General features: G+C 47.1%; 1 protein-coding gene across 2 annotated transcripts in view; it reads left to right on the forward strand.

The window, feature by feature from the left end:
* camk2a (calcium/calmodulin-dependent protein kinase II alpha) overlaps positions 1-15300 on the forward strand; it is a 40923-nt gene extending 25623 nt beyond the window's left edge. Inside the window, exons 8-18 of one of the 2 annotated variants that reach the window (XM_028594509.1) lie at positions 844-927; positions 4887-4981; positions 5079-5201; positions 5308-5391; positions 8056-8098; positions 9226-9260; positions 10886-10934; positions 12466-12541; positions 13211-13305; positions 13622-13850; positions 14774-15300. In XM_028594509.1, coding sequence (XP_028450310.1) covers positions 844-927; positions 4887-4981; positions 5079-5201; positions 5308-5391; positions 8056-8098; positions 9226-9260; positions 10886-10934; positions 12466-12541; positions 13211-13305; positions 13622-13850; positions 14774-14777 — 917 coding nt within the window. In that variant the 3' untranslated portion in view covers positions 14778-15300. Of the gene's footprint in view, positions 1-843; positions 928-4886; positions 4982-5078; positions 5202-5307; positions 5392-8055; positions 8099-9222; positions 9261-10885; positions 10935-12465; positions 12542-13210; positions 13306-13621; positions 13855-14773 lie in introns of those variants that run through there. The other variant, XM_028594508.1, reaches the window with a different exon arrangement.
* Positions 15301-15926: the final 626 nt, after the last annotated feature.

Below are 15926 nucleotides of genomic sequence, written 5' to 3' on the forward strand. Positions count from 1 at the left end.
ATGTCTGTGTGTGTGTGTGTGTGTGTGTGTGTGTGTGTGTGTGTGTGTTTGTGTGTGTGTGTGAGTCTGTATGTCTGTGTGTGTGTGTGTGTCTGTGTGTGTGTCGTGTGTGTGTGTGTGTGTGTGTGTGTGTGTGTGTGTGTGTGTGTGTGTGTGTGTGTGTGTGTGTGTGTGTGTGTGTGTGTGTGTGTGTGTGTGTGTGTGTGTGTGTGTGTGTGTGTGTGTGTGTGTGTGTGTGTGTGTGTGTGTGTGTGTGTGTGTGTGTGTGTGTGTGTGTGTGTGTGTGTGTGTGTGTGTGTGTGTGTGTCTGTGTGTGTGTGTGTGTGTGTGTGTGTGTGTGTGTGTGTGTGTGTGTGTGTGTGTGTGTGTGTGTGTGTGTGTGTGTGTGTGTGTGTGTGTGTGTGTGTGTGTGTGTGTGTGTGTGTGTGTGTGTGTGTGTGTGTGTGTGTGTGTGTGTGTGTGTGTGTGTGTGTGTGTCTGTGTGTGTGTGTGTGTGTGTGTGTGTGTGTGTGTGTGTGTGTGTGTGTGTCTGTGTGTGTGTGTGTGTGTGTGTGTGTGTCTGTGTGTGTGTGTGTGTGTGTGTGTGTGTGTGTGTGTGTGTGTGTGTGTGTGTGTGTGTGTGTGTGTGTGTGTGTGTGTGTGTGTGTGTGTGTGTGTGTGTGTGTGTGTGTGTGTGTGTGTCTGTGTGTGTGTGTGTGTGTGTGTGTGTGTGTGTGTGTGTGTGTGTGTGTGTGTGTGTGTGTGTGTGTGTGTGTGTGTGTGTGTGTGTGTGTGTGTGTGTGTGTGTGTGTGTGTGTGTGTGTGTGTGTGTGTGTGTGTGTGTGTGTGTGTGTGTTTCTGCAGGCTTCGCAGGGACTCCTGGTTATCTTTCTCCGGAGGTTTTGAGGAAGGATCCGTACGGCAAAGCAGTCGACCTCTGGGCCTGTGGTCAGATTCTACTTTCTTCTTCTGCTTGTCTCTTTGTCTCCTTGTCTCCTTGTCTCTTTGTCTCTTTGTCTCTTTGTCTTTTTGTCTTTTTGTCTTTTTGTCTTTTTGTCTCCTTGTCTCTTTGTCTCTTTGTCTCCTTGTCTCTTTGTCTCCTTGTCTCTTTGTCTCTTTGTCTCCTTGTCTCTTTGTCTCCTTGTCTCATTGTCTCCTTGTCTCTTTGTCTCCTTGTCTCCTTGTCTCTTTGTCTCCTTGTCTCTTTGTCTCCTTGTCTCCTTCACACCTAAAATGAGAAGTACTGTTGTTCTGTGTTCCTTAAAGGGCAGACAGGAGAGGTTCCCTTTTGAGAGACAATTGTGTCTCCTTCTCTTTCATTTTGTTCCCTAATAGTCCAAAGGTCCAGTTCTCTGTACTCTTGAGGGAACGTATTAATATGTGTACCTGTAAGGTCAGGAATGTTCTTGTCTCGTACCTCCATTTTTGAGTGTGTTGTCTCCTTGTTTCCTTGTCTCCTCTCCTCCCTCAGGTGTGTGTGTGTTTCTCTCTCTCAGGTGTGTGTGTCTCTCAGTTGTGTGTGTTTCTCAGGTGTGTGTCTCTCTCTCAGGTGTGTGTTTCCCTCTCTCAGGTGTGTGTGTTTCTCTCTCTCAGGTGTGTGTGTGTTTCTCTCTCTCAGGTGTGTGTGTGTTTCTCTCTCTCGGGTGTGTATGTTTCTCTCAGGTGTGTATGTGTTTCTCTATCTCAGGTGTGTGTGTTTCTCAGGTGTGTATGTTTCTCTCTCTCAGGTGTGTGTGTTTATGTGTTTCTCTCTCTCAGGTGTGTGTGTTTCTCTCTCTCAGGTGTGTGTGTTTCTCTCAGGTGTGTATGTGTTTCTCTATCTCAGGTGTGTGTGTTTCTCAGGTGTGTATGTTTCTCTCTCTCGGGTGTGTGTCTCTCTCTCAGGTGTGTGTGTTTCTCTATCTCAGGTGTGTGTGTTTCTCAGGTGTGTATGTTTCTCTCTCTCGGGTGTGTGTGTTTATGTGTTTCTCTCTCACGTGTGTGTGTTTCTCTCTCTCAGGTGTGTGTGTTTCTCTCTCTCGGGTGTGTGTGTTTCTCTCTCGGGTGTGTATGTTTCTCTCAGGTGTGTATGTGTTTCTCTATCTCAGGTGTGTGTGTTTCTCAGGTGTGTATGTTTCTCTCTCTCAGGTGTGTGTGTTTCTCTCAGGTGTGTATGTGTTTCTCTATCTCAGGTGTGTGTGTTTCTCAGGTGTGTATGTTTCTCTCTCTCAGGTGTGTGTGCTCTCTCTCAGGTGTGTGTGTTTCTCTATCTCAGGTGTGTGTGTTTCTCAGGTGTGTATGTTTCTCTCTCTCAGGTGTGTGTGTTTATGTGTTTCTCTCTCTCACGTGTGTGTGTTTCTCTCTCTCAGGTGTGTGTGTTTCTCTCTCTCGGGTGTGTGTGTTTCTCTCTCTCAGGTGTGTATGTTTCTCTCAGGTGTGTATGTGTTTCTCTATCTCAGGTGTGTGTGTTTCTCAGGTGTGTATGTTTCTCTCTCTCAGGTGTGTGTGTTTATGTGTTTCTCTCTCTCAGGTGTGTGTGTTTCTCTCTCTCAGGTGTGTGTGTTATTCAGGTGTGTGTGTGTGTTTCTCTCTCTCAGGTGTGTGTGTTTCTCTCTCTCAGGTGTGTGTGTTTCTCTCTCTCAGGTGTGTGTATTTCTCAGGTGTGTGTTTTTCTCTCTCAGGTGTGTGTGTGTTTCTCTCTCTCAGGTGTGTATGTGTGTCTTTCTCTCTCTCGTGTGTGTGTGTTTCTCAGGTGTGTGTGTGTTTCCCTCTCTCAGGTGTGTGTTTCTCTCTCTCAGGTGTGTGTGTTTCTCTCTCTCAGGTGTGTTTGTGTGTGTGTCTCTCTCTCAGGTGTGTGTGTGTTTCTCTCTCTCAGGTGTGTGTGTCTCTCTCTCTCAGGTGTGTGTGTGTGTCTCTCTCTCAGGTGTGTGTGTGTTTCTCTCTCTGAGGTGTGTGTGTTTTTCTCTCTCAGGTGTGTGTCTCTCTCTCAGGTGTGTGTGTGTGTGTTTCTCTCTTTCAGGTGTGTGTGTTTCTCTCTCTCAGGTGTGTGTGTGTGTTTCTCTCTCTCTCAGGTGTGTGTGTGTGTGTTTCTCTCTCTCAGGTGTGTGTGTTTCTCTCTCTCAGGTGTGTGTCTCTCTCCAGGTGTGTGTGTTTCTCAGGTGTGTGTGTGTGTGTGTTTCTCTCTCTCAGGTGTGTGTGTGTTTCTCTCTCTCTCAGGTGTGTGTGTTTATCTCTCAGGTGTGTGTGTGTTTCTCTCTCTCAGGTGTGTGTGTGTGTCTCTCTCTCAGGTGTGTGTGTGTCTCTCTCTCTCAGGTGTGTGTGTGTCTCTCTCTCTCAGGTGTATGTGTGTGTTTCTCTCTCTCAGGTCTGTGTGTCTCTCTCTCTCAGGTGTGTGTGTTTCTCTCTCTCAGGTCTGTGTGTTTCTCTCTCTCAGGTGTGTGTGTTTCTCAGGTGTGTGTGTTTCTCTCTCTCAGGTGTGTGTGTTTTTCTCAGGTGTGTGTGTTTCTCTCTCTCAGGTGTGTGTGTTTCTCAGGAGTGTGTGTTTCTCTCTCTCAGGTGTGTGTGTTTCTCTCTCTCACAGGTGTGTGGGTTTTTCAGGTGTGTGTGTTTCTCTCTCTCAGGTGTGTGTGTTTCTCAGGTGTGTGTGTTTCTCTCTCTCAGGTGTGTGTGTTTCTCAGGAGTGTGTGTTTCTCTCTCTCAGGTGTGTGTGTTTCTCTCTCTCAGGTGTGTGTGTGTCTCTCTCTCTCAGGTGTGTGTGTGTCTCTCTCTCAGGTGTATGTGTGTGTTTCTCTCTCTCAGGTCTGTGTGTCTCTCTCTCTCAGGTGTGTGTGTTTCTCTCTCTCAGGTCTGTGTGTTTCTCTCTCTCAGGTGTGTGTGTTTCTCAGGTGTGTGTGTTTCTCTCTCTCAGGTGTGTGTGTTTTTCAGGTGTGTGTGTTTCTCTCTCTCAGGTGTGTGTGTTTCTCAGGTGTGTGTGTTTCTCTCTCTCAGGTGTGTGTGTTTCTCTCTCTCAGGTGTGTGTGTGTTTCTCTCTCTCAAGTGTGTGTGTTTCTCTCTCTCAGGTGTGTGTCTCTCTCTCAGGTGTGTGTGTTTCTCTCTCTCAGGTGTGTGTGTTTCTCAGGTGTGTGTGTTTCTCTCTCTCAGGTGTGTGTGTTTTCTCAGGTGTGTGTGTTTCTCTCTCTCAGGTGTGTGTGTTTTCTCAGGTGTGTGTGTTTCTCTCTCTCAGGTGTGTGTGTTTCTCAGGTGTGTGTGTTTCTCTCTCTCAGGTGTGTGTGTGTTTCTCAGGTGTGTGTGTTTCTCTCTCTCAGGTGTGTGTGTTTCTCAGGTGTGTGTGTTTCTCTCTCTCAGGTGTGTGTGTTTCTCAGGTGTGTGTGTTTCTCTCTCTCAGGTGTGTGTGTTTTTCACAGGTGTGTGGGTTTTCAGTGTGTGTGTTTCTCTCTCACAGGTGTGTGTGTTTCTCAGGTGTGTGTGTTTCTCTCTCTCAGGTGTGTGTGTTTCTCAGGAGTGTGTGTTTCTCTCTCTCAGGTGTGTGTGTTTCTCTCTCTCACAGGTGTGTGGGTTTTTCAGGTGTGTGTGTTTCTCTCTCTCAGGTGTGTGTGTTTCTCTCTCTCAGGTGTGTGTGTTTCTCAGGTGTGTGTGTTTCTCTCTCTCAGGTGTGTGTGTTTCTCTCTCTCAGGTGTGTGTGTGTTTCTCTCTCTCAAGTGCGTGTGTTTCTCTCTCTCAGGTGTGTGTCTCTCTCTCAGGTGTGTGTGTTACTCTCTCTCAGGTGTGTGTGTGTTTCTCAGGTGTGTGTGTGTTTCTCTCTCTCAGGTGTGTGTGTTTCTCAGGTGTGTGTGTTTCTCTCTCTCAGGTGTGTGTGTGTTTCTCAGGTGTGTGTGTTTCTCTCTCTCAGGTGTGTGTGTTTCTCAGGTGCGTGTGTTTCTCTCTCTCAGGTGTGATCCTCTACATCCTGCTGGTGGGTTATCCTCCGTTCTGGGATGAAGATCAGCATCGTCTCTACCAGCAGATTAAAGCTGGAGCTTACGATGTAGGTACAGCTCTGTCATTGGTCAGTGAGTGCGTTGGAGGTGGGACTTTGCTGACATAAACTCCCCCCCTCCTTACCTCTGTCCCCCCACCTGTAGTTCCCGTCCCCAGAGTGGGACACGGTGACCCCTGAAGCCAAAGATCTCATTAACAAGATGTTGACCATCAATCCTTCTAAAAGGATCACAGCAGCAGAAGTTCTCAAACACCCCTGGATCTCTGTGAGCCTCTCAACTCTTTACTCCTAAATATATTCATAAATATAATATAATATAGGTACTGTTTGGAACTGATGATGATGATGATGATGTGTGGTCTTCCTCGCAGCATCGCTCCACCGTGGCGTCCTGTATGCACAGACAGGAGACGGTTGAGTGTCTGAAGAAGTTCAACGCCAGGAGGAAACTCAAGGTACGCTTATGCCTAACCCTAACCCTCATGCCTAACCGTCATGCCTAACCCTAACCTCAGACCCAACGTCCAATCAAACTGTCCAAGTACAACCAAAGATTATCTCAAACCACACCACAAAAACTTTGACAAAAGTGTCACAAACGACGGCTAACCTGGAGGTCAATACCCAGCCCTGGAGGCCCTTAGTTAGGGTTAGGAGGGATGCTGGTAGGCCTGGAGGTCCAGACCCAGGCCTGGAGGCCCTTAGTTAGGGTTAGGAGGGAGGCTGGTAGGCCTGGAGGTCCAGACCCAGGCCTGGAGGCACTTAGTAGGGGTTAGGAGGGAGGCTGGTAGGCCTGGAGGCACTTAGTTGGGGTTAGGAGGGAGGCTGGTAGGCATGGAGGAGCAGACCCAGGCCTGGAGGCACTTAGTAGGGGTTAGGAGGGAGGCTGGTAGGCCTGGAGGTCCAGACCCATGCCTGGAGGCACTTAGTAGGGGTTAGGAGGGAGGCTGGTAGGCCTGGAGGTCCAGACCCATGCCTGGAGGCATGGGTCTGGAGGTCCAGACCCATGCCTGGAGGCACTTAGTAGGGGTTAGGAGGGAGGCTGGTAGGCATGGAGGTCCAGACCCAGGCCTGGAGGCACTTAGTTGGGGTTAGGAGGGAGGCTGGTAGGCATGGAGGTCCAGACCCAGGCCTGGAGGCACTTAGTAGGGGTTAGGAGAGAGGCTGGTAGGCATGGAGGTCCAGACCCAGGCCTGGAGGCACTTAGTTGGAATTAGGAGGGAGGCTGGTAGGCATGGAGGTCCAGACCCAGGCCTGGAGGCACTTAGTTGGGATTAGGAGGGAGGCTGGTAGGCATGGAGGTCCAGACCCAGGCCTGGAGGCACTTAGTAGGGGTTAGGAGGGAGGCTGGTAGGCATGGAGGTCCAGACCCAGGCCTGGAGGCACTTAGTAGGGGTTAGGTGGGAGGCTGGTAGGCCTGGAGGTCCAGACCCAGGCCTGGAGGCACTTAGTAGGGGTTAGGAGGGAGGCTGGTATGCCTGGAGGCCCAGACCCAGGCCTGGAGGCACTTAGTAGGGGTTAGGAGGGAGGCTGGTATGCCTGGAGGCCCAGACCCAGGCCTGGAGGCACTTAGTAGGGGTTAGGAGGGAGGCTGGTAGGCCTGGAGGTCCAGACCCAGGCCTGGAGGCACTTAGTAGGGGTTAGGTGGGAGGCTGGTAGGCCTGGAGGTCCAGACCCAGGCCTGGAGGCACTTAGTAGGGGTTAGGTGGGAGGCTGGTAGACATGGAGGTCCAGACCCAGGCCTGGAGGCACTTAGTTGGGATTAGGAGGGAGGCTGGTAGGCATGGAGGGCCAGACCCAGGCCTGGAGGCACTTAGTTGGGATTAGGAGGGAGGCTGGTAGGCCTGGAGGCCCAGACCCAGGTCTTATCTGGAAGACCAGACCAAGACTGATCTGGAATCCTCTCCTTATGACCTCATAAGGAGAAGATTCCTGATTGGTCCATCTGAGCTTTCATTTTCTCAAAGGCAGAGCAGGATACCCAGGGCTCGGTTTACACCTATCACCATTTCTATTCACTGGGGGACCATAGGCAGGCTGGGGGAACGCATATTAATGTTAAAAAACCTCATAATGTGACATTTTCATGCCATGGGACCTTTTAAAGGCAGCTTAATTTCCCGGAGAAAGAGAGAAAGACAAGAGATCGAGGGACTGAGCTTAGAGGCCCCTGCAACCACAGGAATGTTAATTAAGATGTCAATGAAACATTAATATCTGAAAGGTGGTGACAGTAGTTATAGGTCAGACACAAATTAAAGGTCCACTAGTTTTACATGTTGCACCTTTAAAGGCCCCTGTAACAACAGGAATGTGCTCTGTGAGGTCCAGATGGTTCGGTCCACTATAGGGGGGTCTGATATTTACAGATAAGAAGTGGGACCACTCCCCCCTAAATCTACACCTATGTGCAGGTGAAGCATTTTAATAATGATGAAATTTGATAATGTTTAATTTCAGCAAATTATCTCAGAAATGGGACCGGACTCTTCTCCAAGCTTTAGTTATTCAACTGTAACTCTGCTGCTCTAACATCTCCTCTCCTTCCTCCTTTCCTTCCTTCCTCCTCTCCTTCCTTCCTCCTCTCTTTCCTTCTTGTTTCCTTCCTTCCTTCCTCCTTTCCTTCCTTCCTTCCTCCTTTCCTTCCTTCTTGTTTCCTTGCTTCTCGTTTCCTTCCTTCCTTCTTTCCTTCCTTCCTCCTTTCCTTCCTTCTCGTTTCCTTCCTTCCTCTTTCCTTCCTTCCTCCTTTCCTTCCTTCTTGTTTCCTTCCTTCCTCCTTTCCTTCCTTCCTCCTTTCCTTCCTTCTCGTTTCCTTCCTTCCTCTTTCCTTCCTTCCTCCTTTCCTTCCTTCTTGTTTCCTTCCTTCCTCCTTTCCTTCCTTCTTGTTTCCTTGCTTATCGTTTCCTTCCTTCCTTCTTTCCTTCCTTCCTCCTCTCCTTCCTTCTTGTTTCCTTCCTTCCTCCTTTCCTTCCTTCTCGTTTCCTTCCTTCCTTTTTTCCTTCCTTCCTCCTTTCCTTCCTTCTTGTTTCCTTCCTTCCTCCTTTCCTTCCTTCTCGTTTCCTTCCTTCCTTCTTTCCTTCCTTCCTCCTTTCCTTCCTTCCTCCTTTCCTTTCCTGCAGGGAGCCATCCTGACCACCATGTTGGCCACCAGGAATTTCTCCGGTAAGATCTTTAAAGCCGTTAGTGAGCAGCCAATCAGCTGCTGGCTTACACACTGTTATCAGGTTAGCACGGGGGAAGCTGTGTGTGTGTGTGTGTGTGTGTGTGTGTGTGTGTGTGTGTGTGTGTGTGTGTGTGTCTGTGTCTGTGTGTCTGTGTCTGTGTGTGTCTGAGTGTGTGTGTGTGTGTGTGTGTGTGTGTGTGTGTGTGTGTGTGTGTGTGTGTGTGTGTGTGTCTGTGTGTGTGTGTGTCTGTGTGTGTGTCTGAGTGTGTGTGTGTGTGTGTGTGTGTCTGAGTGTGTGTGTGTGTGTGTGTGTGTGTGTGTGTGTGTGTGTGTGTGTGTGTGTGTGTGTGTGTGTGTGTGTGTGTGTGTGTGTGTGTGTGTGTGTGTGTGTGTGTGTGTGTGTGTGTGTGTGTGTGTGTGTGTGTGTGTCTGTGTGTGTGTGTGTGTGTGTGTGTGTGTCTGTGTGTGTGTGTGTGTGTGTGTGTGTGTCTGTGTGTGTGTGTGTGTGTGTGTGTGTGTGTGTGTGTGTGTGTGTGTGCAGCTGTCAGCTCTATAGATAGCAGCAGGGAAACCACCGACAGAGAGCGAGAGAATTAGTAGAGTAGAGCAACATAATTAAATGTCTCCTTCTTTACGAGCTGAACTCTTGTAACACGTAGATGTAGATTAATTAATCAGTTTATTAGTATTATTAGTATTATTATTAACCTGTTGAGGGTCAATAGACAGGAATGTGTGTCTGCTCTCTAACTATCTCAAGTGGAAACTAAACGTGGCCTCGGCTGTCTCTCTGCATTCCTTCACTATTTGGTGGTTTTTATTCCTCCTTTAGACTTTTATTTTGAAGTGTTTCCTGTCAGATTTCGGAGGGTTACGAAGAACTCGACTCCCGGCAGCTCAGGATTCTTTTTCAGGATTTTCTTTTTTTTTTTTGACTTTAAAACTTTTTAATTCCTGGATAAGTCTTTTATTTTGAAGTGTTTCCTGTGAGATTGCTGAGGGGCACGTAGGCAGCAGCAGCCAGGGGTTGTCGGTACGATGCTGCCTCTCCTCTTCTCTGCCTTTGTTCCTTTCTTCCTCACTCTGCTGCTTCTCTTTCTCTTTGTTCTCATCCCTCGTTCAGGAGGAAAGAGTGGAAACAAGAAGGCCGACGGAGTCAAGGTAACCAACTTTATTCTTTATTATTCTTATTAATATTAATAATATTATTATTTTTTATTATTATGTTATTTAATTATTATTACTATAAATTATTATTATTTAAATTATTATTTAATTATTATTATTTAAATTATTATTTAATTATTATTATAAATTATTATTATTATTTAATTATTATTATAAATTATTATTATTATTATTACTACAAATGGAGCAGAGCTACTAATGGTGTTTAAAGTCTTTGGAACAAGTCTGTAAATGTCGATCGACTGGGACTAGCCCGCCGGAGTCTCGTTTGGTTATTGGAATTGTTTAAGATTATTTTTGGGGCATTTTTAGGCCTTTATTTAGACAGGACAGCTGAAGACACGAAGGGGAAGAGAGAGGGGGGGAATGACAACCGCAGGTCGGAGTCGAACCCGCGGGCGCTGCGGTGAGGAGCAGACCTCTACATAAGGGCGCGCGCTCTACCAACTGAGCTAACCGGGCGCCCCAGACCATATTCTCTGTGCTTGCCTGGACAGACAGTCCCCTGACTAGCAAGCTTTAAATGAGAGGTGTGTCCATATCAACACCAAGCTGCCTATTAGGAGCAGAGCCCAGTGATTGGTCCATCATCTATGACCTCTGATACCCTCTGATACCCTCTGATACCCTCCGATACCCTCTGATACCCTCTGATACCCTCTGATACCCTCTGATACCCTCTGACCATCATCAAGGCTCGAGGGCCAAATCCAGCCCCTCGCAGGTTTTGATCCAGCCCACATTCCAATTTAGGTTCACAATAAATTTCGGCCCACCTAGTTTTTGTCGCTTTTTCCAAACATCTTTGTTGTTTTTTTTTGACACCTTTTCTGGCGGTTTATGTGCTTTTTTTCAATGTTTTGCCACTTTTTCTGAAGTTTTTTGCGCCTTTTACGATGTTTTGGGCACTTTTTCAGACAATTTTGACGCTGTCTTTCTGCCTTTTTCTAACTGTTTTGACGCTTTTTTTCAACGTATTTGTTGCTGGCTGAGAAACTTTTTTGTCAAAATTTTTTAAGGCTTTATGAGGCCCAAAATATTCTCCTATAAAAGTGAGAAGACTGCAGTATATGATAATTGCAAGAATACAGTCAAAATATTTGACTTTTTCTCTTAAATAAAAGCATGTCAATAAACTATACATCTGGCCCTTGATGGGATTCTCATTTTCCAGTGTGGCCCTCTGGGAAACTGAGTTTGACAGCCCAGATCTATGACCTCTGATACCCTCTGACCCATGACACGACAGACTCCTCAGCTGGTCACATGGTTGGATGAGATTGTTGGCATGGCAACACAGGGCTCTGTTTCAGCAGAATATGCTAAAGTACGTGTGTCTGTGTGACGTAGGCTGAGGTAGAAGGGTAACAAAAATGCCAAAACACATTTTTCATATGTACACATACCCATTGTGTATACTATCTTTATGTAGGACAAGAATAAAACTCCCATCACGAAGGGCCCTCTCAAGGGCCCCTGGGCACGTGGCCAGATTACCCGTGGGGTAGATGCGGGCCAGGGTCTGCAGCGTCATGGCAACTAGCTCGGTTTAGACTCAACCTCTGATCATCACTTTGTTGTTGTTGTTGTTGTTGTAGGAATCATCTGAGAGCACAAACACCACCATTGAGGATGAAGATACCAGAGGTACACACACACACACACACACACATACACACACACGGAGACACACACATATACAGACTCACACACACTCACACACACACACACACACGGAAAGACAGACAGACACACACACACGCACATACACACTTACACATACACACACATACATATACATACATACATACATACATACATACATACACACAAATACATATACACACATACACATACACACACACACATACATACAAACAAATACATATACACACATATACACACACACACACTGTTTATAGCACTAGTCAGTAATAATTGTAGGAACACTAAAATGCTTCAACTGAGAGAAAATTACAACTGACTATTCTAACCTGTCTGTCTCTCTAACCTGTCTTCCCTCTGTCTGCCTGTCTGTCTGTCTGTCTGCCTGTCTCTCTGTCTGTCTGCCTGTCTCTCTGTCTGTCTGTCTGCCTGTCTGCCTGTCTGCCTGTCTCTCTGTCTGTCTGTCTGTCTGTCTGCCTGTCTGTCGGCCTGTCTGCCTGTCTATCTGTCTGTCTTTCTGTCTGTCTGTCTGTCTGCCTGTCTCTCTGTCTCTGTTTGTCTGCCTGTCTGTCTGTCTGTCTGCCTGTCTATCTGTCTGTCTGTCTGTCTGTCTGTCTGCCTGTCTGCTCTGTCTGTCTGTCTGTCTGTCTGTCTGTCTGTCTGTCTGTCTGTCTGTCTGTCTGTCTGTCTGTCTGTCTGTCTGTCTGTCTGTCTGTCTGCCTGTCTCTCTGTCTGTCTGTCTGTCTGTCTGTCTGCCTGTCTCTCTGTCTGTCTGTCTGTCTGTCTGCCTGTCTCTCTGTCTGTCTGTCTGCCTGTCTGCCTGTCTCTCTGTCTGTCTGTCTGTCTGCCTGTCTGTCTCTCTGCCGGCCTGTCCGCCTTTCTGTCTGCCTGTCTGCCTGTCTATCTGTCTGTCTCTCTGTCTGCCTGTCTGCCTGTCTGCCTGTCTGTCTGTCTCTCTGTCTGTCTGCCTCTCTGTCTGCCTGTCTGCCTGTCTGCCTGTCTGTCTGTCTGCCTGTCTGCCTGTCTGTCTGTCTGTCTGTCTGTCTGCCTGTCTGCCTGCCTGTCTGTCTGCCTGCCTGCCTGTCTGTCTGACTGTCTGTCTGACTGTCTGCCTGCCTGTCTGTCTGTCTGTCTGTCTGTCTGCCTGTCTGCCTGTCTGTCTGTCTGTCTGTCTGTCTGCCTGTCTCTCTGTCTGTCTGCCTCTCTGTCTGCCTGTCTGCCTGTCTGCCTGTCTGTCTGTCTGACTGCCTGCCTGCCTGTCTGTCTGTCTGTCTGTCTGTCTGCCTGCCTGCCTGTCTTCCTGTCTGTCTGTCTGTCTATCTGTCTGTCTCTCTGTCTGTCTGCCTCTCTGTCTGTCTGTCTCTGTCTGTCTGTCTGTCTGCCTGTCTGTCTGCCTGTCTGTCTGACTGCCTGCCTGCCTGTCTGTCTGTCTGTCTGTCTGTCTGCCTGTCTGCCTGCCTGCCTGTCTGTCTATCTGCCTGTCTGTCTGTCTGTCTGCCTGTCTGTCTGTCAGTGAGGAAACAGGACATCATTAAAGTTACGGAGCAGCTCATCGAGGCGATCAGCAACGGAGACTTTGAGAGCTACACGTATGTAACACACTCATCAGACTCTTATTGTGAAAATCCCCCACTGTGTTAAAGGGACAGTATGTAACATACTCATTCATCAGACTCTTATTGTGAAAATCCCCCACTGTGTTAAAGGGACAGTATGTAACATACTCATTCATCAGACTCTTATTGTGAAAATCCCCCACCGTGTTAAAGGGACAGTGTGTTTGTTTGAGGAACTTCTCAGGAACTTCTCTTTGAGGAAAGTCACGCCCCTTTCTTCTCCATAGAGAGGGGAAGTCCCGCCCCTTTCTTCTCCATAGAGAGGGGAAGTCCCGCCCCTTTCTTCTCCATAGAGAGTCTTTCTTTAGTTGATAAATTATCTAGAGATCTGAAATAATTAGTCTCTCCCTGTTCACTACTGGACACATATTTTAAAGAATGAATTAAGGTCTCATGGTGGACACAGGAACAGGCGAAATTAACAGGAAATAGTCCCAATATTTTGAGAATAAAAGTCAGAATATTTAAGGAAACAAAGTCTGGGAAACCTGGCTGTCTTTCAGAAAACCTGTCTGTCTCTCAGTAACCTGTCTGTCTCTAAGTAAACCTGTCTGTCTCTCAGTAACCTGTCTGTCTCTCTGTAACCTGTCTGTCTCTCAGTAACCTGTCTGTCTCTCTGTAACCTGTCTGTCTCTCCTCCAGTAAGATGTGCGACCCGGCTGTGACAGCGTTCGAGCCCGAGGCGTTGGGGAATCTGGTCGAAGGCCTCGACTTCCACCGCTTTTATTTTGAAAACTGTGAGCTGAATCACACTTCCTGCATGATTGACCGATTCATTGTGATTTATGACTGATCATTGTAATATTATTCATGACTCATCATTTTATATATATATATATATGCTTCTGACTGGCTAGTAGTCCTTACCTAGGTACTGTCAGGGCACGCCTCTCCTGCCTGTCTGTCTAAATTTCTTTCTAACCTGTCTCCCTATCTTTCTCCAACCTGTCTCTCTCTTTAACCTGTCTGTCTCTCCAACCTGTCTCTCTCTCTAACCCGTCTGTCTCTCTCTCTAACCTGTCTGTCTCTCTCTCTAACCTGTCTGTGTGTCAGTGTGGTCTAAGAACAGTAAACCGGTCCACACCACCATCCTGAACCCCCACATCCACCTGGTGGGGGAGGAGGCAGCATGCATCGCTTACATCAGAGTGACTCAGTACATCGACGCCAACGGGACGCCTCGCACCGCCCAATCAGAGGAGACCAGGGTCTGGCATCGCCGCGACGGGAAGTGGCAGATCGTCCACTTCCACCGCTCAGGCGCCGCCTCCACGCTCAGCAAGTAGGAGAACACGCCGGAGACTTTCACATTACAATCCATCCAGAAATATTTTTATTTCACTGGCACCAAACCCACCAGACTCCATGTAAATAATCAGGACTTTTATAGTCGTAAAACACACTTCATTCAAAGTGGACAGAAACTAAATAAAACTACCAAAAGCCGTCTTGGTTCATCTTTCCACTGTTCCAACAATCACCACTCTGGTTTGGTTGAAATAAACCCTTAATTCACCCATTTAGATGTGGAGATATGCTGGCTCTATACACGCTAAAAGTCCTGATTATTTACATGGAGACTGGTGGAGATATGCTGGCTCTATACACGCTAAAAGTCCTGATTATTTACATGGAGTCTGGTGGAGATATGCTGGCTCTATACACGCTAAAAGTCCTGATTATTTACATGGAGTCTGGTGGAGATATGCTGGCTCTATACACGCTAAAAGTCCTGATTATTTACATGGAGTCTGGTGGAGATATGCTGGCTCTATACACGCTAAAAGTCCTGATTATTTACATGGAGTCTGGTGGAGATATGCTGGCTCTATACACGCTAAAAGTCCTGATTATTTACATGGAGTCTGGTGGAGATATGCTGGCTCTATACACGCTAAAAGTCCTGATTATTTACATGGAGTCTGGTGGAGATATGCTGGCTCTATACACACTAAAAGTCCTGATTATTTACATGGAGTCTGGTGGAGATATGCTGGCTCTATACACGCTAAAAGTCCTGATTATTTACATGGAGTCTGGTGGAGATATGCTGGCTCTATACACTCTAAAAGTCCTGATTATTTACATGGAGTCTGGTGGGTTTGGTGATGGTGATTTTGGGGCTGTTTCATGTTCACTTTCATATCGGGACAGGATTATTTTATCCGTGACGTTTCTTATTCTCCTTCTTCTCTGTCCATGCAGCTGACTTTCAGAGTGGGCGGGTCTTTGATCGGGCCACCGTCGCCTTGACAACTAATTGATTGACAGCAGGCCAGGTGTGTGACATCAGACAGGAAGTGTTGAGTTTTTGGAGACGAGGGGCGAGGCCAGACAGCAACGAAGTGCACCATCAACCAATCAGCTTCTTCTTCTCAGCTCCCCTTGGACTTCGGCCACGCCCCCTTTGTGATCAGCCAATCAGATGCACAGATTCTACAGACATGTGGAAACCTCTTACCACCAGTTTTTTGTTATTTTGGTAACTTTGACTTTACCGACACTTCCTTCACATCTGACTGGTGTTGTCACCGTGACAACAGCCCTGAATTTAAATTAAAACCTTTATTAGCAAACAAAACAAAACAGAAACTGGAGAAACAAGGTTTCCAAATAACTTCATACAGAGACCAGGATTCGCCATGGTAACTGATTATTATTAGACCCGTTATCTCGTGATCACAACACACTCACACACACACACACACACACACACACACACACACACACACACACACACACACACATATAGACACACACACACAGACACACACAGAGACACACACACAGACATATACACACAGACACACACACACACACACACACACACACACACAAATCCAAACATGTAATATTAATCCACCATATGTAATCGTTATAGTTTTGACCCTAAAGTGATTCCGTACCTTGTAAAAGATAGAAGAGGATAATTTGGGTCTAAAAGTGATCAGAACCAGCAGCGTCTCTGAGCATCTCAGCCACAGTACCAGGTGAGGAGATGAAGTTTTGGCGTTCGTGTCTCTACTTCCATCGTGCTCGGAGAGCGCCACAATCTTCCAGCGCCCTCCGGCCGAAGATCTTCCATAACCCACCCGCCGCACGCCACACCTTTCACTGTCAGAAGATCTGTTCGCTCTGACCAATATGAGTATATGTGTCTGTATATTTTAACAGAAACTGTCCGTACAACATTGTGATTCACGGTTGTATTTACATTTCCCAATTTGCATTATGGGACTTTTATCTGTTGCTCCAAAACCTAACGTAGTTATTAACGTATAAGCCATGGATTAGCGAGAGACAAAAGCTCCCAAAAAAAATTTTGAAAAAAAAAAACGTGAAAAGAGTTTTAAAAAAA

This window comes from Perca flavescens, chromosome 13 (genome assembly GCF_004354835.1).
Source record: "Perca flavescens isolate YP-PL-M2 chromosome 13, PFLA_1.0, whole genome shotgun sequence".
NCBI classification, from domain to species: Eukaryota; Metazoa; Chordata; class Actinopteri; order Perciformes; family Percidae; genus Perca; species Perca flavescens.